Source organism: Aphanomyces invadans (genome assembly GCF_000520115.1).
Source record: "Aphanomyces invadans strain NJM9701 unplaced genomic scaffold supercont1.1, whole genome shotgun sequence".
Classification (NCBI taxonomy): Eukaryota; Oomycota; class Saprolegniomycetes; order Saprolegniales; family Verrucalvaceae; genus Aphanomyces; species Aphanomyces invadans.
Genome location: NW_008580146.1, coordinates 2522667 through 2547069, shown reverse-complemented (window position 1 = coordinate 2547069; position 24403 = coordinate 2522667). Strand labels below are relative to the sequence as shown.

Genomic DNA, 24403 nt, shown 5'->3' with positions numbered 1-24403 from the left:
ACCAATCACATCCATGAATTCGCCATGATATCTTTCGACAGTATTGTAGTTCACGATTGAAAGCGTGATGAAGAGTGCGCCGTCGCCTCTATGGCAAGGCTCGCAACCCGTTCTCTACGTGGTGGCGTTGGCCTTTGCAGTCTTTGCTAACACGTTGTCGTGCGGGTTTGTCTGGGACGATCGGGCCGCCATTCTCACGAATCGTGACATTCGCTCGGACGACACGACCACCATCGCCGATCTTTTCCACCACGACTTTTGGGGCACGCCGATCACGTCGCCGTCAAGCCACAAAAGCTTTCGCCCTATCACGGTGCTGTCGTTTCGCCTCAACCATGCTATCGGCGCATTCGACCCGTGGGGGTATCACTTTGTCAACGTTTTGCTCCACGCTATAACGTCGGCGCTGGTGGTGGTGGTCGGCCGTCGAGTCACAGCGTACCCGCGAGCGTCGCAACAGGTTCGAGCCCCTGTCTTAGCAGGTCTCGTCTTTGCCGTTCATCCGATTCACTGCGACTCTGTCGCAAGCGTTGTCGGGCGTGCCGACGTGCTGTGCACGTTGGTGTCGCTCGTTGCCGTGCTAGTGTACCAAAACGCAATGGCTGGACATACAAAGGCCAACTGGATGTACTTTGGCACGGCAATCAGCTTAATTGTTCTCGGTGCGTTCTTCGCTGTGTGCTTATTCTCGGAACTAGTTTACCTCACACCCTGTACAGCTACCATGTGCAAAGAGTTGGGGGCGACGACCGTGGCGATCTTGGTCGTGCTGGAGCTGTTGCAGCTCCGCCAGCATCCCACGATCGCGTACACGCCACCATTTCGTTTGGGTCTCCTCGTCACGTTCGGGGTGTGCGCCATTGCTGCGCGGGTGCTCCTGAACGGCCCGACGGTGCTGTACAAGTGGACTGAAATGGAGAACGATATCTCACTGTTGCCGCTCGGGCTTCCGAAGGCGCTCACGATTGCCCATACACATGCATGGTACCTGTACAAAATGGCATGGCCCCATTACCTGAGCTACGACTACGGGTTCAAAACAATCCCGATCATTACGTCGGTGGCGGACCCTCGCAACTTGTTGACCATCCTCGCGTACGGTTGCGTCACAGCCCTGGCCGTAGTGGCACTGCGGCAATGGCGGTCGCGCCCGTCGGTCTTGGTCATGGCATCGTTTGCGATCTTTCCTTTTGTACCTGCTGCAAACGTGCTCTTTCCAGTCGGCACGATTGTCGCCGAGCGCTTGCTCTACTTTCCGAGTGTCGGTGTGAGTTTTCTCGTCGGATTCACGCTGGATATGGCGATCCAACGAGCCTCCCGGGTCCAGCACTTGGCATTGCTCGGACTGGTTGCAGCGCTGCTGGTCGCTGCTGCCGCACGAACAATCTCGCGCAACCTGGACTGGGCTGACGAAACTGCTCTGTTCGAGGCGTCGGTCAAGGTCGCGCCGTGGAGCACCAAAGTCCTGAGCAACCTGTCCAAGGTCCTCCTCAACTCGGACGCGCCGAGAGCGGCGGCGTACTTGGAACGGGCGCTGTACGTCCTGCCCCAGTATCCCATCGGCCACCTCAACCTGGGCCTGGCCTACGTCAACATGGGCAAGCTCCTCCACTGCATGGATAGCTTGCTGAAGGCGAGCGAGATCGATCACTCCCTCGGGGTAGTTGCACCTTCTTCGACCGTTCGTTGGCTTGACTGGGCGCGTAGGCGTACTCGTACTTGGGCAAGTACATGTATGAGTTCCATGCATTGCACCAAAGGGACAAAGTCACAACGGAGGGACCGACGCACGCGTTGGTGACGTCGCAAAAGCTTCTCGACTTGGCCATTTCACACAACTACAACCTACCCACGGTGTGGTTCACGCGGGGGCTCATCGCGTTCTACGCCAACGATTTCACGGGCGCCACCACGTACGGCTGCCTCTGGCGCGTCGTGGGCAGCGACTGATTTGCTGCATGGCCATTGTGCCGTAGGTTCTTTAATCGAACGTTGCAAGAGAACCATCGCGTTCGGCGGCGCGGCTACGACCTCGAGGAGCAAGTTGCGCCTTGCAGCGTGTACAACATGTGGGCCCTGGCGGCGCAAAACGCGGGCGACATGGCCAAGGCGGGCGAGATTTTTATATCCTTTTGCACGAGAGGCATATCTGTCCGAGCGCCATGCGTGAGCATCCTTAACTGTTTAGTTTGCACGAAGCAGGTTTGAACGAAGGCGTGGCTTGCATGGAGCTGTACAACAACGCAGGTGTGTGGCACAAAGAGCACGGCCACCTGGACAAGGCCGCCGAATTGTACGCCACCGCGATCGAGCTGTTCCCGGGACACGGGGCATTGTTCACGAATGCGGGCTTCCTCGCTGAAAGCAGAGGCAATCGTCTCGACGCCATAAACTATTACCTCCACGCGCTCGAACTGGACCCGACCAACGCCCAAATTCAAGCCAACTTTCATAACCTCCAGGCCAAGTTGGCTGTCCCAGACGTCGAGTCGGAGCTTGCTCCGATGCCGCTCGAGGCATGGTGACAGTTCGCTTCACGCATCCCCACGTGCCGAAGCGATAACGAGTCCCTATTGAGTTCGACGTCGCAGTTTGTCCATCACAAAACTCCCTTCTTTGATATGAAAGACGCCGAAAGCAAACTGCCCGCATCCTGTGGGTGCAATCCAATGCCCACCGCAACAAGTGCTGCTGTGGTAGATGTTTAGTGGACACCTCTGCTGCAAAACGTGCAGGTTTCCGCAGCCTGGCGGCATGGTAGCCCCTCTAGTTGTCTAGTTTCTTCCACGAAATGGTCTCCCCGGCGCGGAGTGGCACGACTTGGCTCGATTCGAACGGGTACGATGCGGGCACGGTCCACGTCGTCGGGACGAGTTCCACGGGCGGGCCTTCATTGAGAGGAAGGTCGTAGAAGGTCGCACCATGCACGCTGCAAAAGGCCTACGTTGCACAGCGCTTTCATCAGCGTTCGACGACATTTGACGCGATGGATTCGCAAGTTTGGCACAATGCCACATGCAATGCGAGCAACGAAGCGGTCGAATCCACGGGACCGACGACGACGTACTTCAAACTTATCCAAGCTGCCCACGGCTTCAAACGCTTCCGCGTACAGTTCCAGCGCGGCATGGGCCGTGTGGATCCCCGCGCATCCTATCAGGAGCGATGGAGTGAACCATGGCCATCTACGCTATCCAGCTTGCACAGCCGACCGTAGCCTACCGCAGCTCGAGTGCTTCTTGTCCACAATGTGCGGCGCGCTGTCTGTTCCCAAGAAAAACTTGGGGTTGCCGCTCTTAACCGCCTCGAGCAACGCCTGGCGGTGGGTTTCGCGCTTGAGCACAGGGAGGCAGTACTTATGCGGTCGCAGGCCGCCTTGAAAGATGGCTGCATCCGATCCGTTAGACCGAAACGTGTTGAAGAAAGTGCGCACCGTTGCGGTTGTATAGGAGATGGTGGCACGTAATGGTGGCGGCTACGTTGGCCGGCGCCTGTGCTACAAACGCGACCGCGTCTGCCGTCGTGATGTGTTCCATGACGATCTTCAACGCGGGGAAGCGAGCGATCAAGGGGACGAGCACAGTGTGAATGAACACGGCCTCGCGATCGAAGATGTCAACGGTCTGGTCGGTCACTTCTCCGTGCACGAGAAGCGGCATCCCGACTTCCGCCATTGCTTCCAGCGCGGGGTAAATATTCTCGATCTTGGTCACACCAGAATCCGAGTTGGTTGTTGCTCCCGCTACCACACTGCGTTGCAGATCGCTTGAATGCGCCAGCCAGTTGTCACGTACCAGGGTAGTACTTGACGGCGAACACCACGCCGGACGCTTTCGCCTCGCGGATGATCGCGGGGGTCGTGCCGTCCGTCATGTACAGAGTCATCAACGGTTCAAACGAACGACCCGCAGGCACGTGCTTGAGAATGCGCTCGCGATACGCAATGGCCAAGGCGGTAGTCGTGACCGGGGGCACAAGGTTGGGCATGGCGATTGCCCTGCGGAACTGAGCAGCCGCTTGGGGCACCGTGAGCGCGAGGGCCGCACCGTCACGCAAGTGGTGGTGCATGTCATCCGCACCCCGGATACGCAAGGTCGGTCGGGACGCAGACATGGTGAAGCGGCGATGGAGATGGCGCAGAGGTTGCAGGATGGTGGTGGTGGCTGACTGCACCGAGTGCAAATGACAGCACTGGCGAATCAGCGGCGACGAATTTTTGACATTTTTGTGCGAACAACTTGCACAATCTGTGAAAATATTCATGAAAATACGTCGCTGACAACGCAAGCACGATTTTGGTTCACGATATTTGTCCAATCAAGTGCGCTCTTGATGCCATGAACTCGAATCCATCTAATCAAATACCTCCGTTTGATAACATTTTCACCAATCAGATGGTGTTTTCATTGAAACTACAACTCTGTATCCAATCAGACAACATTGTTTGCGCATTATCAATCAATCAGATGCATTCCTTTCGTGATTGGCCGGTTTGCCTAAATTCTCCGTCAACGGCGCACCGCGGCAGGCGGCGGCGGCAAGAGTGGAGGTGACAACCCCCTGAACACGTGATGCCACTGGAACAGCTAGCGAGCTCTTGGAACAATGATTGCTTAAAATAGGCGCGACACACATCGTGAAACACAATGGACGGTTTCGACCTCGCGAATCGCGCGTGCATGGAATTGTTCATTGGGTCACTTGAGTTCCTCATTCATCATGGGCTCTGCGATTTCCCGACCTGTCGTGACCACTGTTGGCGTGTTGTACCCAGCCTACGCTAGCTTCAAGGCACTTGAAACCCCCCAGACGGACGACGATAAGCAGTGGCTCACGTATTGGGTCGTCTTCTCCATCACGTCGTCAGCGGAAGAACTCGCGGAGAAGGTCGTGTCGTACCTGCCTGGGTACTACGTGTGCAAATGCATCTTCCTCATCTGGATGATGCTCCCGAAGACCCGGGGTGCAATTTGGGTCTACGAAAAATTCATTCTGCCCTTGCTCGTCAAGTACGAGCCCGTGATCGACGCGAAGCTCAAGGAACTCCGCGCGTGCGTCGACAACTGGATCGCAGACATGAAGCAGAACGGCGCGCGATACGCAGCCCAAGGCTTGACGCTCACGATAGAAGCAGCTAAACAGATCCAGGACCAAGCGAACACGAGCCCGATCAAGAAGCAAGTCGTGGCGAAAATTCAAGACATGCAAAAGGCCAGCATGCGCAAGCTGGGCAAGAAGCAGTCATTCAAGGAAGTCGTCGAAGAGGACCCCGTGCGAGATGCCGAAGCGACGGAGTGAGCGCTGGTCCTTCGCGAATGAAAATCTAAACGCCAACCATTTGTCATATATGATACGTTCGCGTGGTTGTACGAACTGAAACGAACCAGAGCGATCGGTTCAATCGTTCGTGGGCGGAGGCGGCAATGCCGCCGAACGAATTGAAGACGAGTGTCGAACCAAGTTCATTCGATCGAGAGGCAAGGACGTCACCTACCGCATTGCACGAGCGTGACACCATGAAAAGATGATGAGCGCGACTCGTTCTAGTTTACGTACGTCAAAGCCATGAGCAGCCAGCACTGCGCGCAACGTCCGAGCTTTGTCGCATCGCCCTGGCGGAATCCAACCGGTCAAGAAAACGCACATCGTCACACGGTTGGTTTCAACAGCTCGAGGTGTTTGCCGCACCTGCGCAGTGAAAGATGAAGCGGGCCATTTCGTGTTCCTCGTCGCGTTCGTGGCTCGTGTCAATGGTGCGGTTTTCATTCGAAATGTGGACAGTCAGCCCGCGGCATCGATTCGAATTCAGGTCCAAGTGGCATGTCACCATCGTGTGGGGGAAAAGCTTGTCCCCTCTCGGGCCGTGCTTGACGAAGCTGTGAAAGGGCTGGATCGCGTCGAGCCCTTCCAGTCGCATTTTGAGGCACCGCATGAGCGCCGACTGCTCGTAGAAGAACACGTCGAAGTACTTGCGAGCTGCCCAGACGTCGGACCACAGCGATCGGCTCCACTCGGACACACGGATCAAGAGCACACCAGTGTTAATGAGGCAGCATGGGTTCACATCTTCGGAGATGATGAGGTCTAGATGCACGATAGCATGGTCATACTCGCCATGCAATGCCGGCTAATGTACGTACCGCGATACCCAGAGCGCTGTAGGAGGCGCTCAACTTGGTACGCCTGGTTTACCACGACCGCATCGGCGTCGATCCACATGAGGTACCCGATCTGACGGCGACGCAATTCGTCCATGTCGGCCAGGAATCGCTGAATCATCAACACTTTGTACCACCCGCAAAACTGCCGAGGGGATATTGCACCCATCATCGCGTCGTACGGCAGCACGTCGCTGTGGAACTCGTACCCGTGTCGCGCGGCATACATGCGATTCACCGTGTCGCAGGCATATCCTACAGAGTAATCTGTCGTATATGCCGTGAACATGGCAATGCCCGTGTGCTCGACAACTTCGCGTGTTGCGTTCGCATCAAACTCGCGAAGGCGGGCAGCCGTGGCGGACACGTTTTTCTTGTCCGGTAAGTCGAGGAAGGCGATGCCTGTGACGTCTCGATAGAGCTGCATGAGATTCTTGTAGCCACGGATGTTTGACGCCTTGGCATGTTGAAAAAGTTGCTCAGATGTGCACGTCGTCTGTGCAGGGCGGTCCATCCTTTTGTTGCGAAGCACTCGCGGCGCGTTTCAACGCGCGATGTTCAAACCCGGTCAAAATATCCCTTTCAGTTCATGGCGATATTGAGCATTTCGATAGATAGTACTGAATAATCACGATTTTCATGATATTGCCAGGATTACGAGTTTTATTTCCTTCTTTCAACATGGCTGTGGGCAACAACCGGAGGCCGGTTAATTTTCAAAGCCCAATCCTTTCGTTAGATAGCTACTATGCAAAAGGCCGTATGTACCGGCCTCCTTGCGTGATGTATACACCAGCTATCTTTCTGAGCTTGGCAAAAAACAGACGGCCAGACGACATATTGGTTGGAGGTGCGGAAGATTTCGTCCAAGCACTGCATATAAAAAAATTCTACTGCGTAACTGGATATATGTATGTTGGTAAAATGGTAATTTTGAATGGGGGGTGCATTCATTCTGTGGTGGCGAAGCTGCGATGTTTCATTGGCTAAAAGGTTGTCCAGCAGCCAATGAAAACACAATATTTCTTCAATCGAATCCTAAAATGCGAGTGGAACGCACACAACAAACAGTTGAGTCGTGCCATCATCATGCTGCGCTTGGATCGTGTGTCGGGCGCGTTGGCGTTCACGGCCGCCGGCCTCGGCTTCACCCTTGGCGCTTACAAATCCCCAGCTCGTTCTGAAGACGAGACGAATCTTCGGGACATTGAGTTCGGTGTTCCCCGCGACCGCAAGCGTGTCGACCCGTTCTCGCCTTTTTTTCCGTCGGACAAGCACCCGTGCACGCATGCTGGCATGTTCATCCCAGGGTGCCATGAACTCAAGATCTTCAGCGGATCGTCCAACTTTGAGCTTGCGGACGACATCGCGCGTCGTCTTGGCACGCGTGTGGCCCGGCTCAAGCTGGGCCGCTTTGCCGATGGCGAAGTGCAGTGCCAAATCCAAGAAAGCGTCCGCGGCAAAGACGTGTACATCGTGCAATCCCTAGGCACGCCCGTAAACGACAACGTGATCGAACTGTTGCTCATGGTCAGCACCATGCGCCGTGCGTCGGCGAAGAAAGTAACGACTGTGATCCCGTATTATGCGTACAAGCACCACCGCCGCGGCAACCCGAGCGCGACCAGCTTGAACTCCAAGTTCATCCACAGCCCTGCGCAAGACATTGCCAAGATGTTGGAGGTGATGGGCGTCGACCGTGTCATCGCTGTCGACTTGCAGCTTCGCGGCCAAGGCCATGAAGCCAGCTTCTTCAATACCAACATCCCCGTCGAGACGCTGGAAACCGTGATGGCCGGCGTCGAATACTTTGCTACCCAGGTTCGCTTTCCATCTTTATATCTCCATCGTGGATTCAAGTTGCTGTGGTCCCCTCGATTGAATCGTCCCAGGCGATTCTTCGCCTTCGTGGATGCATGGTTGACGTCGATTTCCTGGACATTCATGCACAGCCATCCGGCTGAAAATGACGTGTCTCCAGCACGTTCCGAATCTGTGATTGTCGAGCATCCAAGCTTTCGTACTTCCAGTGGCGTACCGCCTTCCTTTTGAATTGCCGACCAGCCGCCATGCTCGTCGTGCTCATCCTTGTGTCGTTAGGTGTATTTCAAGGGGCCAATTGTGGTGCTGGCTCCCAATCCCGAGTGCGTCAAGCGCGCGCGTGTGTTCCAGCGAGGCTTGCGCAAGTGGCTGCCCGACATCCCGATCACGTTTGCAACGTGCATTCGCGGTGGCGCAAGCGGCGACGAGCCCGATGACATTCAGCTGATTGGGGACGTCCAAGGCGCCGAAGTGATTGTGGTTGACGACATGGTCGACACGTCCGGGACGCTGGTCAAGTTGGCGAAAGTGGTCAAGGATGCCGGTGCTCGGCGGTCGTTTGGCTTTGCATCGCATCCGCTCATGACGGGTGACGCGGAAAAGTCGATCGATGAAAGCGCAGTGCACGAAGTCGTTGTGATGGACACGATTCCGTCCGAGGCGGGGCGGTACCATTCGTCCAAAGTGAAGCGCCTCAGTGTCGCGCCGATGCTGGCGGAACTCATCCAGGCGGAACATTTCAAGCCCCACTCGTACATTGACAAGTCCAACACGCGAGAAGACTTTAAGCACTCGTACATTTCGACGTAACTTCCTCGACGAATATGGCTTTTCACGGCCGCATCGGGCGGCGGGGTGGGCTCCATGTATGCGTTGGCAGGACTGACATGAGAGGGGGATGCCGTCGTGAGGAGTTTGGCACACGATCATGGCAAAGTCTGGAAAACAAGTGCGAGCGGTTACCCAACCCACACTGTTTTCACGGGAGTCCACGCGCCCGTTCGACGCGATCACCTCACGCTTTTTTGGACTGCGCCATGGCGATGCCGCGGCCGTCCGAGGTCTCAGGCAATCGCGACTGGATGAGACTTTGTAGAAGGACGAACGCACACACTTTTTGCCTTGGTACAGTGGCATGACCGTGGTGTCGGCGACGCAATTCGCTAATCTCACATGTCTCCGCACGCACGTTTGCTGCAGCAACCACCACACCAACGATTCGCATGGCGAGCGAGTGTGCGAAAAAAACTTCCTGCGCTGGCGAGCGCCACTGCACCAACTTGTGGTCGATGACGATAGAAGTGGCATGGGTTCGTCGCTTCACTGTTGGCCAAACACGTCACCCAGCACGGACGTCGTCCTGCGACGGCGATGCGGGTGAGTTTGGCTGATATTGGGTTTTTTTCCACGGTGTTGCATTGTGGTGGGAGTGTAAATGCGCGACGAGAAGCGCTGGCAGAGAGGTTTGGCGAAACCATCCACGGAGCGCGACCAAGAAACAAATCGACGAGGTGGGGACGGAGAATTGCGATTCTAGAAGCATGGAAGTCTAATTCTTGAGGCTGTGGGTCAAGAGTTCCTCCAAGAGGTAGTTGAGGTCTCCGATCATGACACGACCGTCTTCAACGAGCCCGGCTGACAAGCACGCGTTTGTGTGGACTTGGGCCGCAACTTTCGCCGCCAACTCTTCGTTGGTCGTGCGCAACTGGTTCAATTTGACCACGATCGGGTGGCGGGGGTTGATTTGCAGCACGTGCTTGGAGGCAGGCATGACGGCACTGCCGCCTTGGGTCTGGTTGACCATTTGCATCATGCTACAACGATGGTGAACACAAGATTTTTTGAGAGGTTACGACAGTTCGTACCGACGAACGGAAGCAGATTCGTGATCCGTCACGACTGCGGGCGAGTCGTGCAAGCGGTTGGTGATTTCGACCTTGGTAACGCTGGATTCGAGCTTGAGCCCAAGCCACGCCGTGAGCAGGTTGGCGTCTTCGTCGCTGAGTTTCTCGCCGTGTTCCGAGTCCTGCGGTCACGGTTGAGCCGAACAGTCGACGCACATTTTCGACGTCAATCAGAACGCGAGACACACCTCTTGGACGTCCAACTTGGCGGCTTCAGCCGACACGACCTTGCGCGAGTTGAATTCGCCGACGCTGTTCATGACAAAGTCGTCCATGGAATGGTACACGAGCAGCACTTCCTTCTTGGTCTTCCTACGCTCGTCGCCCATAACGCCACTGGAGTATACCACATGCAACGTACTTGAACGCTTCGTAGTAGGGCGATTGGAGCGCCAGTTCGCGCGAAGGAGCGCAGAGGTAATAAATTTCGTTCTGATCAGGAGAGGACCGCGACACATATTCGTCCAACGACGTGGTCTTGCCTGCGTCCAGCGCCGACGATTCATAGCGCAGCAACTTGCTCAAACCAGCCTAAGTGAATATAAGCAATCCATGAGTCGACTACGGCAACATTCTCAACCATCAACACGCCAAACTCTTCGTCCGCATCAACAGCAAGGCGCGAAACTACCGCCAAGCACACGACCCCATGCAGGCAAACTCCGTCCATGATCCAGATGGAGATAAGCTCGGGATGAGCACAGCAGTATCACTAGCGTCGTGCAATTGGGTTTGCTACAGGACGACCGACGACGCCCCCGATCGCAAGGAATCCAGAAGTGGCGCACACAACAAGAGCGGAGGGATTCCGTCATGCCATGCGATACACAAAGAGAATACCGACGGTGCTAACACATACCTTGTTCTGAAAGTCCATACACACGCCTTCCTTGATAAATTGGCCAAACTCGGCAAAGAATTTGTCGAATTTTTCCGGTTCCTTGCGCGCTTGTTCATCGAGGAACTTCAGGATGCGGCGCGTGAGCACGTCCTTCATTTTGGCAAGAAGACGAGAGTCTTGCATCTTTTCACGGCTCAAGCTCAGCGGCAGGTCTTCGCTGTCGACGACCCCGCGGACAAAGCGCATCCAGTCCGGCAAGATGTCGGGCGAGTGACGCTCAATCAGGACCTTGCGCGAGTACAAACTGACCTAGATGCCCCCGTCAGTTGCTCGTCCTTGTGTGGAGCGCGGCATACCCCGGGTTCAAGGCGAGCGTAGCCAAACTTCTCAGTGTGGGTCGACCCAATAAAGAACAACGTCTTGAGCTCCAACGGCGCGTCGGCCTTGAAGTGGAGGCGGTAGAGGGGATCGTCGAACGCGTTCGCGATAAACTTATAAAACTCCGTGTACTGCTCGTCCGTCACGTCCTTCGAGTCCTTGGTCCACAACGCTTGGACGACGTTCACCTCTGTCCCGTTCAACAAAATCGGGAACGCGACAAAGTTGGAGTACTTCTTGATAATGGACTCCACACGTTCCGGCTTGGCAAAGTCCTTGCACGATTCCTTCATGTGCATGACGATCTTGGAACCGCGGCCGGCGTTGTTGACAGCTCGAACTTCAAACGACCCAGAACTAAACATGCGCCAGACAAAGTACACGTCATGCGCTTGAACAGGAATCAATCGTCGGTGGAACGCTTAGAGTTCAAGTTGTGGTTGCAGGTATGCCATTGTTCACACCATATTCCATGAGCATAGCGAACGCACCCGTCAGATGTCCAAACATGGCCCGAACCGTCACCAAGCGCCGACGCTGAATACACTTCGACCTTGTCGGCAACCATGAAAGCAGAGTAAAACCCGACACCGAACTTCCCGATGATGCCCGTCGCGGCCGCCGTCGTTTCCGTGGGAGCCTGCGTTTGGATGTCGAATGAGTCGAGGCATCGACGAAGAAGCGTCGTTTCTGTACAGGTAGGTACCTCTTTCTTCAATTGCTCCAAGAACGCCTTCGACCCCGAGCGCGCAATCGTGCCGAGATTTTGCACAAGCTCTTCCTTGGACATACCGACACCCGTGTCTTCAATCGTCAACGTGTTGGCCGCAACGTCGGTCGTGATGACAATCTTCGGTTCAATTTCCGGTGTCAACAACGTCGCGCCAACAGCCTAATGCACAGTCATGCGGTGAGGCAAGGACGACACCGTTAGAGCGTAGACGCGCACTCACTAACCTGGTGGTGTCGAAATTTTTCCAACGCGTCGGACGCGTTCGAGATCAATTCGCGGACAAACACTTCCTTGTCCGTGTAGATCGAGTGCGTGACAATGTCGAGCAATTGACGAGTCTCGGCTTGGAACTCATGGCGGTCAACTACATTTTCCCACAGTCAATTCGTGCGTGGTGTACGGTTGGCGTGCGCTTGTTTTGTACCTGGAGTCGAATCGGCCGTCGAAAATGCCCGCACCATCAAAGTCGGCATGCGTCGAGACGCAACAGAGGACGTCAGGGGCTGTGCGTTCATGGATGATAGCGCGCGAAACGTGGCATGGTGCAAGTTGCGGGGAAACGCCGCCTTCCCAGCGATGGACACGGCAGTTCGTTGAAGTGACGAGCGCAACATGGCGAAATTCAAATGAAGTCTCGCGCGCGTGGTGGGCCATAGCGTTCTAGAAAGGGATACTAGACTTTCATTGGCTAATATTCACAAGATTATGTACTCTGATTGGTTCATTGTTTTCATCCTTTCGCCACCTTCCGGCTGCGCTTGCGTCGCCTCATGCGGGCTGATGGACCATCAGATCATGATGAACCCAGGCGTGTTTTTTCAGGGAAGACGACGCACCATCGCTGGAGTGGAACGCTCTGCAGGTAGACTTGGAGGGGTGTTAGAAACGGGGTTGCTAGCGTCGTGTTGGGTGATGTCTGAGGACAGAGGGGAGACGTCTGTCGTCGTTGGCATGGGAACGTGTGTGGGCAGCAAGCACTGAACACGGCGCATACCATTCGAGAGTCAGAGTCCAGCTATCGATGGTCGCCACGTGCATCTGGACGGATCGCGTCGACCCCACAATCAGAGCGAGATACTTGAAAGTGGCTGCCGGCCTTCTTGGTCGTGTTACGCTATCGTCGACGACCTCGTCGGTTCAGTCTCAAGTGCCAATCTCGCACGGGCGAGATCGTCCGGCGTTCTTTACGGCGTAATGGTGGAAGTGGCGCTTGGGATGCCAATCGATTCGCGTGCATCGCGTTCTCTCGTCGTGCGGTAACGTTCCCATCTCCGCCGCGTCCGTTTGTCGTCGAGGTTACGACACGGAACGACGCGCATGATAATCCATCATCCCACATTTCAATTTCACGCGCCATGGAGAACCAGCTGTACCACAACCACGTGCACGCAGCGCCGCACCACCACCCTCCCATGCTCCTGCCCAAACTGGATGCCATGACCCTGCACGCGCCGACGACAGGCGACTACTACTGCCTGTACAAAACCAACAAGTGCCGCAACCTCCGCGGCGTCAAACGAGATGGAACCCTCCATCGCCTGTGCAACGACCACCGCGAAAAAGCCAACGAGTCGCAGCGGAAGAGCGAGACCAAGAAGCGGTCCAAGCAATCGCAACCGAGTGGCGGCGGCGCACCACCGTCCAACTACCACTTCCACGATCCGAGTCCACAATACCAGAGCTACACGGCCAACTCGACATTGGGGCAACCGCACTTGTTGTCTCCGACGCGACGGTGGCAGCACGTCGATAGCAGCAGCGATGGCAGCCATAACAACAGCCCACACAACCACGACCACCGCGACGACAACCATCCGAGGGCAGACGGGTCGAGCCGCATGACTTTGGACTTTATATTGGCCCATGACGGCAACGAGTACGACTCGGACAGCTGCTACAGTTTAGAAGAGCACAGCAGCGATTGACGGCGCCGTCGCCGCGGCTGTCTCTGGTCCAAGCAGCGCCATAACTACGGTCTAGGAATCGGCCGTCCATATTCAACTTATAAAAGCGTATTTGAACTCTCATGTCGGGATGTTTGCACGCATGGTAGGGGTGACCATGGGCCAGGACAGTGCCATGATGAAGATATCCGGCCGCAGTCGGAGGCCACGACACTACTACACGACGTGGTTCGTGGGGGCGTGGTTGGCCTTTGGGGTGGCCTTGTCGCTGGTTTCTTCGCCGCCGTCGTGGCTACGATGGCTACAACAGCACTGGCAAAAGCACGAGAGGAGCCCGCAGAACACCATGAGGATCCACGGCAGGAGGACGAGTCCGACCTAGCACAAAGCGCGCATGAGGATCGATCGTGTGAGTGTGCCGTTTTAACCAACCACGATGAGCCACGGCAAGAGCACGTAAAAGGACGAAAAGTCGCCCGATTGCAACCGGTAGGCCAGGATGAAGAAGGGCGACATGAATACCAATGTGCCAACGATCAAGCACAAGAGGCCACCGAGGGAAGGACCTGCCGAAGTATCGTCGGCGCTGTTGGTAGATGGCGCCGTCTTTTTGTGGCGCACGTAGGCCAACACCTAGCGTCATTTGTACAGGTCTCATTAGTGAGGCACACAGCCCGTCGCGATGAATGCCAACGCGCCATGGACACGCGTTGTGGCATGCAGCCTGAACGTGAAGTGCACGTTTCCCATGTCAAAGGGAAGGTGCATCGGCGCGCCGTCGACGCAGCGGACGCAACAAACAAGCATGGGCAAATTTGCGGCCACAAGAGGCCGACCAGAGGGGGATACGTACATGCGGGACGACGAGCGTGGCGGTGTAAATCCACACGGGAACGAAGGCGACCCACCACGAAATGTCCAGGGCATCGTCCAACTTGAATGCTACGAGGACACCAAACGCGAGGCGCAGCACACTCATGACCCACGAGTTGACGATTTCCAGCACCTAGGCGCCCAAACACGCGTCAGGAACGACGGATTGTTTCACGTACCAAAGTCGCACGAGACTGGCCTGTACCGACAGACGGACCGGCCGCCGTCGCCGCGGCAAACGCTGAATACGACAGGATGCCCGCAATGATCTTCTCGACGAGGTAGAATCCTTCCAGGACAAAATACGGTGCAAACACGATGGGCACGTCGATGTTGGGAATGCCGCCTTGGAGCTTCATAGCGACAAGGAGCTGGAAGCCAACGAAGGCAAGGCCCTTGAGCAGGAGCAAACTACGACAACAGCAAGCACCACCTCAAGGTGAAATGTATGGAGAGGGAGATGGAAGGGACGAACAGCTTGAGGACGATGCGCACGAACGGTGACGGGCGGTGCTCAGTGTCTTGGTGGATGTCAGGGTCTTGTTCAAAGATTGAGCATCCGACGCAGCACAAGAAGATCCCATCGAGGATCCACATGGGCGTGAACACGGTCAACCACGACCACCCGATGTCCTGGTCGACCTTTAAACACACGAACACTGCGACCAAGTGAGTGAATATGCAGTCGACGGGAGAGCTGAATCACGTACGGGGAATGAGGATGAAGAACCCGACGAACACGGCGACGAACGAAAAGATGATGCACTTGCCCAACGGCCCCGACTGAGCGAGCGAGTTCAGCATTGCCACAAGGAGCTCGTCGGGGCGCAAGTCACCGTACTGATGGACGAGCTTCACGCCGTCTTCGCCCATCATGTCGTAGATGTCACGTTGCTTCGGGTCGCTCAAGATGTCGTACGCGGACTTCATGATGGTGAACTCCTCCTGTGCTTCCGGCGTGTTGCCGCGCTTGTCGGGATGCAACTGAAGAGCCTTGCGGCGGTACGCCTTCTTCAGTTCCTCTTGCGTGACATTCGGGGCCACACCCATGACATCGTACAGCTTCGTGTGCCTAGGCGCCATCGGACCGATTGAGCCGACACGATTCGGATGCCAAACTCTTGAGCTTAAGATTGGGAAACATTCGACAAATTGGTTGAACGGGATCAAATCTCTCACGTATTGGGCATTTTCCCGTATTCAATGGTGTTGATGGGATATTCTAAACTTCATATTTGTATATAATATTGTTGTAACGACAAGGCTACTCAAGTTGGGAAATCTGGAATCTTCCCGTTTTGTCGGTCGACCGAGGACGTGAACCGACCACACTTTTGAATTGCTGTGACCTCGATACACCACACGTACGTACCTGTACAAAGGTGCTATGATGCCGGCTTCTACGTTTATAGATGCATATTCACTCTTTCTTCTCATGCAAGTGCGACTCAGTGCTCGTGGGAACTTCCCATGGAGAAGTTGTGTCGTCTCGAAGCATTCCGTTCGATTGCAGACATAAGCAAGCATTTCTATTGGTTAGAATGTAGTCTAAAACAGTGGATATTGCTTGAATATTGTCCAATACACTATCTGCATTACCAACATGTGCACTGGCTGCTGCCCAACGGATACCCGCCCGAAATGTGCGCAACGTGGGCGGTGCCGCCGACGATCTCTCCCATCTACTTCGTCTTCCAGTGAGTTAGTGACCTTCACGCAGCAATGGTCTTCGAGCTGACTTGCCGCGACGTCCTTGGAGATGTAAGGCACCGTGTGGTGCGTTGTGGGACGAAGGTCTGAGCGAAATAAAGTACAGAGCAAGGCGGGTGTGTCGAAGGTCGGACATGGACAGCATGGATGACAATCTTGTGCACCAGAGTAATGTTAACAACATCAGTGCTTCCAGGCGCACGAAAACACTCGCAAGGGCCATCGCCATGAAGTCATGATCTTGATCAATCGCCATCCCAGACGCCTATCCGTCAGAACAAGCGTAGCGTAGAACACAACGTCCGCGCAAAGATTGACGAAGCGGAACAGCATCTGCACATCGGTACACCAGCAGCACATCGGCAACGCCCGACAAGGGCCAAGATGCAAGGCGTGGCTGCCGCGCATCGAGCATGGGCAAACTCAGGAACAATCTGAACAAGGCGCTGCTGGTGGATCCATCTCATCAACCGATGACAACCCATGCGCTGGAGCGTACCAGGAGCGCATGGACTGGACGGGGACATACGAGAACGACGAAATGAAAAGCATCGGGGGAATCGAACCGACTGTGACCAACAGCAACAACAGTATGATACGGGACCGAGAAATCGTGGAGCAAGCCCGGGAAAGTTTGCGCGAGACTCGCGCCGACACAAAGGAAACGGGTATGTGCTTGAGCTGTCTCGCACGGAGCTAACATCGTAGTGTTGTGGGGTTTCGGTCTGGCTGAGGCGATTGGCATCAACTTGTACTCAAGGTTTTAGAAGAGCTCGATAAAGACCAAAAGCACATCGAAGTAACGTGAACGAGCTAGTATACAGGGGTGGCATTCAGGTACTTTGGGACCTGTGGTCGCATGGGCGGGAATGGAACGACCGCTGATGGTACTTTGAGTGTTCTTGGAAAAGCCAAACGGGCTGGTCATAGGGGTCTGCTCATCCTTCGCATCTCAGTGAAGTGGGTTCGTTCTGTCGCAAGCAGACCATGATGGGTGCGGCGCGTCGTGGAAGCCGCAACTCCGCGCTCCACAGAAGCGAGGGTGCAATCCGAACTGGATTCACCTGCCAGCTCGTGCAAGCTCCAAGGGTCGCCTCTGCTTACCTCTGTGTCCAAGGCCTCCCAGATGTAGTCGTCGATGTACCCTACAACCGCGAGTCGGGTGAAACCTCAAGCTCTCTGATGGGACCAGGTAGAGATGATATTGAGTGTGTTGTGCTTCAGCCAAGTGCATGCGGTGGTATGTTACGACGTCATCTCTCTTTGATCCAGCATGCTCGACGATGAGTGAACGATATCCACACACGCTAGTGCCCCTGGGTCTCAGCAGCTTGCCTTCTTCCGCAAGTGTCTCCGATATGCGGTATGGGCATCTTCCTCTCGAGTGTCTGCGCGGAGGTGGCGGGCGGTCTGGGCGGGTAAGTGTCGTCTTCGGGCGGGTTTGCTGAGAGTGATGGTGGCAGCCGTGTGACTTCGTGTTCAGAACGGGAGCGCCAAGTCGAGCCACTCGCTGCCGCCGACTTCCGTCCATCATGACCGAGAGCTTCCAAGAGTACTACGACACGTTCAAGGAGTTGCGCAATGAAACGATGAGCGTCATTCGCTCTATCCCGGATGCGTCTCCGTCGCAGAAGGACAGCCTTGAACGCGAAGTCCGCAGCAAGTTGGAAGAAGTCGAGCGGTATTTGCGCATCCTTCAACAGGAGGGCATGGGCGGCGATGCCCAACAGAAGCGCAAGATGCAAACGCAGCTGCGATCATGCACTTCGGACATTGAAAAGCTCAGGAACAACTTGAACAAAGCGCTGTTGGTCGGTCAAGCGCAACAACGTGCGACTGTCGGCACTGGCGGGGCTCCCATGGACGCCCAAAGCCAAGCGGCAGCGTATCAAGAGCGCATGGATCGTACGGGTGGATACTTGAACGAAGCGAAGAACATCATTGGGGAAACCGAGGCGATCGGCGCCAACATCAACAACAACCTCGCGCGCGACCGCGAAATTCTAGAGCGCGCGCGGGAGAATGTGCATGAAACCCGCGCCGACACGCAGGAAGCGGGAGCTCACCTTAGCAGTCTGGCGCGAAAGACGTACGCGAACATCGTGCTGTTGTGGGTGATAATCGTGTGCCTCGTGTTGGCCATCGTCTTGGTCCTGCTCAAGAAGGCAGGTGTGCTCTAATAGTTATCCTCCTTGCAATGTGAATGCATGAGAGTTCGATCGCAGTGCACGTCGGGTCGAACGGACACACGGCCATGATGTCCTGGCACCAAGGCGAAGCATCACCCTGTGAATGCAAAGCCTCCATGGAATCAGGACCGAATCGCGAGGAGAACTAGGCAACGAACCCCGTGGACGAAGGCATCGTTGACGAAGACGTTGCCTACGCCCTTGTGCCGCTTCCGCAACTTCGGAGGCATTCTCCGATCAAGACCAGCTCAGAACACAAGCAATGTCATCCCGATGTGGTACCGACAGAACCGAGCCATATGCGCAAGCTAGCACATCTCCCCACGGGATCGGCGCAGCGCATGAGAGATCCCTCGGCGTGTGCAATCCCTCAATTCGATTGTACCCATGTTGAAGTTGGTCGGGGCGATTCGGATCCGGGTACGCTTTTGACTTCATTAAAGTATGCGGAACATGGGCGGGTACGCAGAGGTGCCCAAGGATTCGTTTTCGAGTAGTCGCGCCGTGAGGAACCGACATGACGGACAGCTTCCAGGAGTTCTACGAGTCGTTCAAGGACGCGCGCAACGACGCGATGTCGGTAATCCGGCGCGTGCCTGATGTCACGAGCAGTGGGGAGAAAGATGTCCTCGAGAACGACGCAAAGGCAAAGATCGCCGAGGCCGAAAGGTACTTCCATATCCTCGAGCAAGAGAGACGTGGGGGCAACGCACATGAAAAGCGCAAAATGCAAGTACAGCTGCGGTCATGCCAATCCGACATTGACAAACTCAAGAACAACTTGAACAAGGCTCTCTTGGTTGGCCAAGCGCAATCGCGAGCTCCTACTGGTGCAACGACGAGCGAGGGGTACCAACAACGCTTGAACCGCACGGGCAACCACCTCGCGCAAGCGACCGCGACGATCGTGGAAATCGAACAAATCGGTGCCAACGTTGGTCAGAACCTGGCACGAGATCGTGAACGCCTAGAGGCAGCGCGCGCCAACGTCCAAGACGTCCGAGCCGACACGGAAGAGGCAAAGTTTCACTTGGGAAGCTTGGCGCGGAAGGCGCTGAGCAACATTATTCTGCTTTGGATCATCATCTTGGGGTTGCTTGCTGGGATTGCGTATGCTCTGTACAATCGATTTAAGCCCAAAGACAAGTAACGGTCGATTTACGTGCATCCGCAGCGTTTGCCATGGCGCGAATCCGTCCACCACAGCGACACAACAATCCAGCGAGTCGAGCATTAACCGACACGCACACTCGTACTCGCGACAGTGCGAGATCCACGCCCGAGCAACAACTCTGCCCGATCCGCACCACATTGACCAGGTGCAAGGCCAGAAGCTGGCTCCACACCAAGCCCAGGACACCGCGACGACGACAGAGAGAGTCCGACAGAGACGTCGCCACTTGCGCGTGCTCACATGGCGATCTCAACCAACACACATACACAGGTTGCCGACTTTACTACTACATGCGACTTCCTAACGTGCTACAACAACATTGCCGAGTGGAATCCTATCCTCTTGTTCCACGATGTCTGGCATCGCCATCTTGGCGCTGTCGTCTGGCGGCGGATGCACGCGGATGTCATCGACTTGAAAGGGAATGTCGAATGCTTTCCCCCCCGCAAACTCGAGCGTCAAGTTCCCCCGCTGAATCGCAAACGCCAGGGCATCGTTCAGGAACAGGACCAACAGGTCTTCGCACACGTCGAAATCGGTCACGACAATGCTGAACGCGACGTCGTTCACCATGTGGCTCTTCCAGTCGACCGCCGTGACGTCGACGGCAGTCCCCATGAGCTTGTGCTGGGGTTCACTCACGTTCCGATACAGCACGTCGAACTGAACGTGCCGCAGGACCAGCTCGAACGGCAACGGGTTGTGGATGGTCAAGTTGACGTCGACTCGGAGGTCGCAAGTGTGCGTTGTCGAGTCGAGCTTCTTGAGGGTCGGGTCCAAGGTGTACTGCCGCAAGAACGCAGGTTTGCCGTCCATGGTGCCGGGGATCTTGAACGAGTAGTGCATGTCGTTCCACAGACGCTGGGCAAAGCACGCCGAGAGCGGGTCGTTGCCGACAACTTGGAGATGGACATCGTCGCCGCGGAGGTAGGTTGTGACGGCATCCAGGAGTGGCTGCGAGTCGGCGTGGCGGAGGTACGCAAACGAATCCAAGTGCGTGGCGCCAGCGCCGAGCGTGAAGCCGTAGAGCGCCGCGGTCAAGATCGTTGCATTCGACTTGGTTGTGTTGGCAGCGTTCGACTCGATGAGTTGGAAACTCAAGTCGGGGAGGGACCATTGGATGCTGGACGAGTACTGGAACGTGACGTCTGTGAAGAGATACACGCCGTCTTTGTCCTGCTCCAAATGACCTTCGGAGAGAGCAATGGACTGAAAAATGTCATGAATCATCTGGCGCACTCGGGCGGCAATGTCAAAGCTGTCGCCGTCCGTTGGCGAGGCGAAGGGCTGGAAGAGCGCGCGAGTGAAAAGCGCAGACAACGAGAAAGACGCCGACGACGGCTCATGAAGCACGTCATGGATGTCTAGAATCACAGTGATCGGCACCAGTAAGCACGACAGACGGACGGGAATGTGGCCGGTCATAGACAACGTCGGTGGTGCTGGGCTCGAGAAGAGCACCTCCTGCCACGTCGACGCGTTCGCAACGATGGAGAATGTAATGCTCGACGTAACTACGGACGAGCCTGAAGCAAGTGGAAACTCAGGAACAGCGATATTCAGTAACCTCGTTGAACTGTTGCCGTTGGCGGCGTCGACAACGACGGCAATGGGCCCGATCACGGGTTGGCAGTACGACGGGTTGCTGAATTCCAGTGTTGCTGCACCCAACGACGTCTTGTTGCACACGTCAGGTAAATGCAGCCTTTGCAATACCACCGTCGTGTCCTTCAGTTTGAGGACCAGCGTGACGAGGACGACGCCGACACCAATGAGGAATGTGACAAACAACAGAACGAGGGCAATTCGCCGACGGCGGAGGATATGGCACCATGCTGGGCGCGCGCTTGAGCGTCGGCATGGGTTGTGTGAAGGCGTGAACCGCTTCGCCTCGTCGATTTCGTGGTCTTCTAGGAGGCTGAAGCCCTCGTCATGCTGCCGTTCCATGTTTGTGGGATGTTCGCAATGTCCCGCAGATGGATCTTACAAGTGAAACCTGCAGTTCGTTCATCTGATTGGACAAAATTCAAGTTGCTCAAATGAAGTAATAGAATTTTTGTCTGACAAAAAGGATTTTTCATTGCGACCTACTGCGTCCTGTCTTTGGTCCATCCATGTTAAACCTTTGTCAGCCTCGGTTGAGTCTCGAAGACATGGCAACGAGGCTTATATCTCGCATCATGGTGTTTGCATTGACATCACTTGGCGCTGGTCAACTTGTCGAATGCAAGGTATTTTTTACCAATTATGCGAATCTCCAACAACGTTTTGACCAATAGAAATGCCCCTCTGTATAAATTCTGAAATATATTTCGAATACACTATTTATTGTATCCATCCCACCACCACCTTGCAACCCACAGGCACATGCAGGTGGAGCAGACTACCTAGTGTTGTCCACCGCACACCACTGAATGCATCTGGCTGTGATGAGCTGGCTCATGCTACGGTTCCTGCCGATCCTTTGACCCATACTTCCAGTTGGTGGGCATCTTGTCGTGAATGCTCGTGTACAGCGCCTTGCGTTGGAGGAACAGGTACTCGTCCACTTTCGAAAGCGGTCGAAGGAGGGCCCAGAACACCCCAAAGACCAAGATCCCGACACACATGAGAGGGAGGAGCGTCACCCCCGCGATGAATCCCGTCAAGACAAACGTGAATGCTGTGATCGAAAACGCCGCCGACAGCGTGTGCAGTATGATCAAGCCGACAGTGGACGCCGCGTTGGACAGTCCGTGATGAAGCCACGTCATCGTGTGCGACTTTGGACGAGTTGCATGCGACAATGAGGTTGGCGGGTAGGGAGCATGGATGGGGGTCGATGCGGCAATGTAGACAGGGGAGTCGACTGGAATGGCGACGGCCACGGCCGGCTGAAGGGTAGACTTGGGCTCGTGTTGCATGGGGGTCGTTTTCAAAAATGTGATCACGCAGAAAACGCCCTGCAGAGTCCAACACACGTCACCGCAGCGACGGTCCCGCGGACAGAACTGCCGTGAACAGGACAGCGTTACGCGGCATCCACGAAATAATGGCTCAGAACAACCTCGAACATTCCAACCACCACTCGTTGTACAGCCTGCTGGAGGCAGACCTGCCCAACGCGCCGCTGACTGCGCCGTGACGGGAGCATCGTGTCACGAGGGTGGCCGACACTGCAACCTTGTCGTGTTGGTCGCAAGAGGAGCAGCGCTGGAACTCCTTTTCATGTATAGAACATTATCTGGCACGATGAACCGACGTTACAATGCTCGCATTTGCGGCGGATCCACGGCACGGACAAGGTCGAGGAGGCAGTATGCGTCGGCAGCGGCATACAGAACTTGCTCTTCAGTCAAGGGCCGGGCTTCCCAGTCACTTGTTTGCTGCGACTTATCGAGCGGGCACCCCAAGATGTCCTGACAAGACCGGCTGAGCCCGACAACGTGCTTTTTCGTCGCGGATTTCAAGTACGACTGGAGGTCGAGCACGTTTTCCCACTCGTCCAAGCTGTCAAAGCACAGCATGTCCGGGAACGAGTACCGCAGGCGGTCGATGTCGCCATGCAAACCGAATCCGACCTTCCACGGCACGGTCGCCGTCACGATCGCTTCAAGCATTGCTTGCATCGCGTCCGTGCAATGCGTGAACACGTCGCACACAAACACGTGCGTGTCGCACGCGAGCTGGATGATCGAGCATTTGGACTTGGCATGGATGGACATGTGGTCCGGTCGCCATTCGACGTCCCAAGCGACGACGCGGCTCGCTAGCAGCACACGGTGCGCGGCATCGACGGCGGCGTCGGAATCGACAAACACAACGCGATCTCGCGCGAGAGGTAGCGCCCAGTACGAAACATTCGGATCGGCACGACGCTGGATCGGGCGCGTCGACAGCGCGGCATCATGCGCTGCTACGACGTGTGCGAATTCATCGTGGAGCTGGAACTCCTTGATGAGCGGGCGCAGGTCCGCCGACGGGTACTCGTCGGCGAATCCCTCAACGAGCCTACCATCCGCGACCGGTGTGACTCGTTTTCAAGCATGGATGTATCGGAAGCACCTGGTAAACGCGAGTGGGACGGTCTTCGCCACTGCATCGTAGGCCAAACTAGCGCGGATGTATCGAAGCACCAACGCCACGCCTTGCGCGTACAGCTCGGCAAAGGCGGGGACGAGGAGGTCTGCGATGGCGGGCTCGAAGAACGCCGGCCGCGTGAGGACAAAGTTGAGCGTTTTCTCGGGGTGGTGGTCCAGCACGACAGTGCGAGCGCAATAGGTCGCGACTCGAACGATGTCGGCCGCCACCAAGTCGAACACACTGTTCAGCTCTTGCATGAGATACATGGACATGTCGTCTAGATGGGCGAAGCACTCGGAACGATGGTGTGCCGCGGGGACGGCATCCGAAGGGACCTAGAATCCAACGAGAATAAGGATGCCCCCGCACGAGCTGCATGCCCCCGTCCGTACCAACGAAAACAGCATCTTGGCAAACTTGGCCTGTACACGAAAGCTAATGTCGAGCTTGGGAAACGCGAGCAATGCGTGGAGCACAAACAACAAGGGATCCGACGCCAGGCGCAGCGCGGACCTGTCGGCGTCTTCCGCAGCGACCTTTCCCGCTTTGTCGCGGACGACTGTGAAGCGTTCATGGATGTGGTGGGCAAACAAGAGCGCGGAAACTCCAAACGATGTGTGCGGCGCGAGCGAGACACACCACTGCAATCCATCGAC

The 24403-nt window shown here is 55.8% G+C and overlaps 14 protein-coding genes across 23 annotated transcripts in view; 8 read left to right on the top strand and 6 right to left on the bottom strand.

The window, feature by feature from the left end:
- The first annotated feature begins 61 nt into the window (after positions 1-61).
- Positions 62-2689, top strand: H310_00773 (hypothetical protein). Its single transcript, XM_008863667.1, has 5 exons — positions 62-662; positions 720-1660; positions 1708-1913; positions 1977-2124; positions 2196-2689. The coding sequence occupies exons 1-5, from the start codon at positions 68-70 to the stop codon at positions 2523-2525; spliced, it is 2220 nt and encodes a 739-aa protein (XP_008861889.1). The 5' UTR covers positions 62-67; the 3' UTR covers positions 2526-2689.
- H310_00772 (dihydroorotase, homodimeric type) lies at positions 2574-4177 on the bottom strand. Its single transcript, XM_008863666.1, has 5 exons — positions 3795-4177; positions 3434-3742; positions 3223-3387; positions 3068-3153; positions 2574-2940 (listed from the first exon to the last, which is right to left on the bottom strand). The coding sequence occupies exons 1-5, from the start codon at positions 4111-4113 to the stop codon at positions 2767-2769; spliced, it is 1053 nt and encodes a 350-aa protein (XP_008861888.1). The 5' UTR covers positions 4114-4177; the 3' UTR covers positions 2574-2766.
- Positions 4178-4486: 309 nt separating this feature from the next.
- On the top strand, positions 4487-5409 carry H310_00771 (hypothetical protein). The gene has a single exon (XM_008863665.1). It carries the CDS (start codon positions 4720-4722, stop codon positions 5296-5298), a length of 579 nt encoding a protein of 192 aa, XP_008861887.1. The 5' UTR covers positions 4487-4719; the 3' UTR covers positions 5299-5409.
- On the bottom strand, positions 4596-6726 carry H310_00770 (hypothetical protein). 3 transcript variants are annotated; one of them, XM_008863663.1, is made up of 6 exons: positions 6141-6726; positions 5689-6084; positions 5557-5612; positions 5385-5490; positions 4900-5323; positions 4596-4847 (listed from the first exon to the last, which is right to left on the bottom strand). In XM_008863663.1, exons 1-4 carry the CDS (start codon positions 6670-6672, stop codon positions 5398-5400), a joined length of 1077 nt encoding a protein of 358 aa, XP_008861885.1. In that variant the 5' UTR covers positions 6673-6726; the 3' UTR covers positions 4596-4847; positions 4900-5323; positions 5385-5397. The 3 variants fall into 3 exon arrangements, with proteins under 3 accessions (XP_008861885.1, XP_008861884.1, XP_008861886.1); XM_008863664.1 differs by lacking the exon at positions 4596-4847 and having other exon boundaries at positions 4866-5323; XM_008863662.1 differs by having other exon boundaries at positions 4596-5490.
- Positions 6727-7209: 483 nt separating this feature from the next.
- Positions 7210-8844, top strand: H310_00769 (hypothetical protein). Its single transcript, XM_008863661.1, has 2 exons — positions 7210-7979; positions 8259-8844. The coding sequence occupies exons 1-2, from the start codon at positions 7248-7250 to the stop codon at positions 8787-8789; spliced, it is 1263 nt and encodes a 420-aa protein (XP_008861883.1). The 5' UTR covers positions 7210-7247; the 3' UTR covers positions 8790-8844.
- Positions 8845-9491: 647 nt separating this feature from the next.
- Positions 9492-12463, bottom strand: H310_00768 (hypothetical protein). Its single transcript, XM_008863660.1, has 10 exons — positions 12260-12463; positions 12060-12199; positions 11809-11994; positions 11594-11742; positions 11081-11459; positions 10743-11033; positions 10245-10414; positions 10072-10195; positions 9845-10005; positions 9492-9793 (listed from the first exon to the last, which is right to left on the bottom strand). The coding sequence occupies exons 1-10, from the start codon at positions 12447-12449 to the stop codon at positions 9529-9531; spliced, it is 2055 nt and encodes a 684-aa protein (XP_008861882.1). The 5' UTR covers positions 12450-12463; the 3' UTR covers positions 9492-9528.
- A 727-nt stretch (positions 12464-13190) lies between these two features.
- Positions 13191-13760, top strand: H310_00767 (hypothetical protein; the record flags this gene model as incomplete). The annotated part of the gene is made up of 1 exon (XM_008863659.1): positions 13191-13760. The coding sequence occupies one exon, from the start codon at positions 13191-13193 to the stop codon at positions 13758-13760; it is 570 nt and encodes a 189-aa protein (XP_008861881.1).
- Positions 13746-15744, bottom strand: H310_00766 (hypothetical protein). The gene is made up of 6 exons (XM_008863658.1): positions 15323-15744; positions 15088-15271; positions 14792-15023; positions 14593-14745; positions 14172-14372; positions 13746-14117 (listed from the first exon to the last, which is right to left on the bottom strand). The coding sequence occupies exons 1-6, from the start codon at positions 15693-15695 to the stop codon at positions 13956-13958; spliced, it is 1305 nt and encodes a 434-aa protein (XP_008861880.1). The 5' UTR covers positions 15696-15744; the 3' UTR covers positions 13746-13955.
- Positions 15745-16263: 519 nt separating this feature from the next.
- Positions 16264-17685, top strand: H310_00765 (hypothetical protein). 4 transcript variants are annotated; one of them, XM_008863657.1, is made up of 3 exons: positions 16264-16449; positions 16519-17209; positions 17253-17685. In XM_008863657.1, exons 2-3 carry the CDS (start codon positions 17192-17194, stop codon positions 17607-17609), a joined length of 375 nt encoding a protein of 124 aa, XP_008861879.1. In that variant the 5' UTR covers positions 16264-16449; positions 16519-17191; the 3' UTR covers positions 17610-17685. The 4 variants fall into 4 exon arrangements, with proteins under 4 accessions (XP_008861879.1, XP_008861878.1, XP_008861877.1 ...); XM_008863656.1 differs by having other exon boundaries at positions 16510-17209; XM_008863655.1 differs by having other exon boundaries at positions 16519-17685.
- Positions 17686-17788: 103 nt separating this feature from the next.
- Positions 17789-18550, top strand: H310_00764 (hypothetical protein). Its single transcript, XM_008863653.1, has one exon. The coding sequence runs from the start codon at positions 17855-17857 to the stop codon at positions 18500-18502; it is 648 nt and encodes a 215-aa protein (XP_008861875.1). The 5' UTR covers positions 17789-17854; the 3' UTR covers positions 18503-18550.
- Positions 18551-19007: 457 nt separating this feature from the next.
- On the top strand, positions 19008-19678 carry H310_00763 (hypothetical protein). The gene has a single exon (XM_008863652.1). It carries the CDS (start codon positions 19029-19031, stop codon positions 19659-19661), a length of 633 nt encoding a protein of 210 aa, XP_008861874.1. The 5' UTR covers positions 19008-19028; the 3' UTR covers positions 19662-19678.
- A 185-nt stretch (positions 19679-19863) lies between these two features.
- H310_00762 (hypothetical protein) lies at positions 19864-21659 on the bottom strand. Its single transcript, XM_008863651.1, has one exon. The coding sequence runs from the start codon at positions 21630-21632 to the stop codon at positions 19986-19988; it is 1647 nt and encodes a 548-aa protein (XP_008861873.1). The 5' UTR covers positions 21633-21659; the 3' UTR covers positions 19864-19985.
- A 245-nt stretch (positions 21660-21904) lies between these two features.
- On the top strand, positions 21905-22576 carry H310_00761 (hypothetical protein). Its single transcript, XM_008863650.1, has one exon. The coding sequence runs from the start codon at positions 21967-21969 to the stop codon at positions 22294-22296; it is 330 nt and encodes a 109-aa protein (XP_008861872.1). The 5' UTR covers positions 21905-21966; the 3' UTR covers positions 22297-22576.
- A 266-nt stretch (positions 22577-22842) lies between these two features.
- Positions 22843-24403, bottom strand: part of H310_00760 (hypothetical protein) — a 4327-nt gene continuing 2766 nt past the window's right edge. For 4 of the 5 annotated variants that reach the window (XM_008863649.1, XM_008863646.1, XM_008863645.1 and 1 more), the window contains 3 exons: positions 24140-24182; positions 23730-24082; positions 22877-23675 (listed from right to left, as the gene is read on the bottom strand). In XM_008863649.1, coding sequence (XP_008861871.1) covers positions 22928-23675; positions 23730-24082; positions 24140-24182 — 1144 coding nt within the window. In that variant the 3' untranslated portion in view covers positions 22877-22927. Of the gene's footprint in view, positions 23676-23729; positions 24083-24139; positions 24183-24403 lie in introns of all 5 variants that reach the window. The other variant, XM_008863647.1, reaches the window with a different exon arrangement.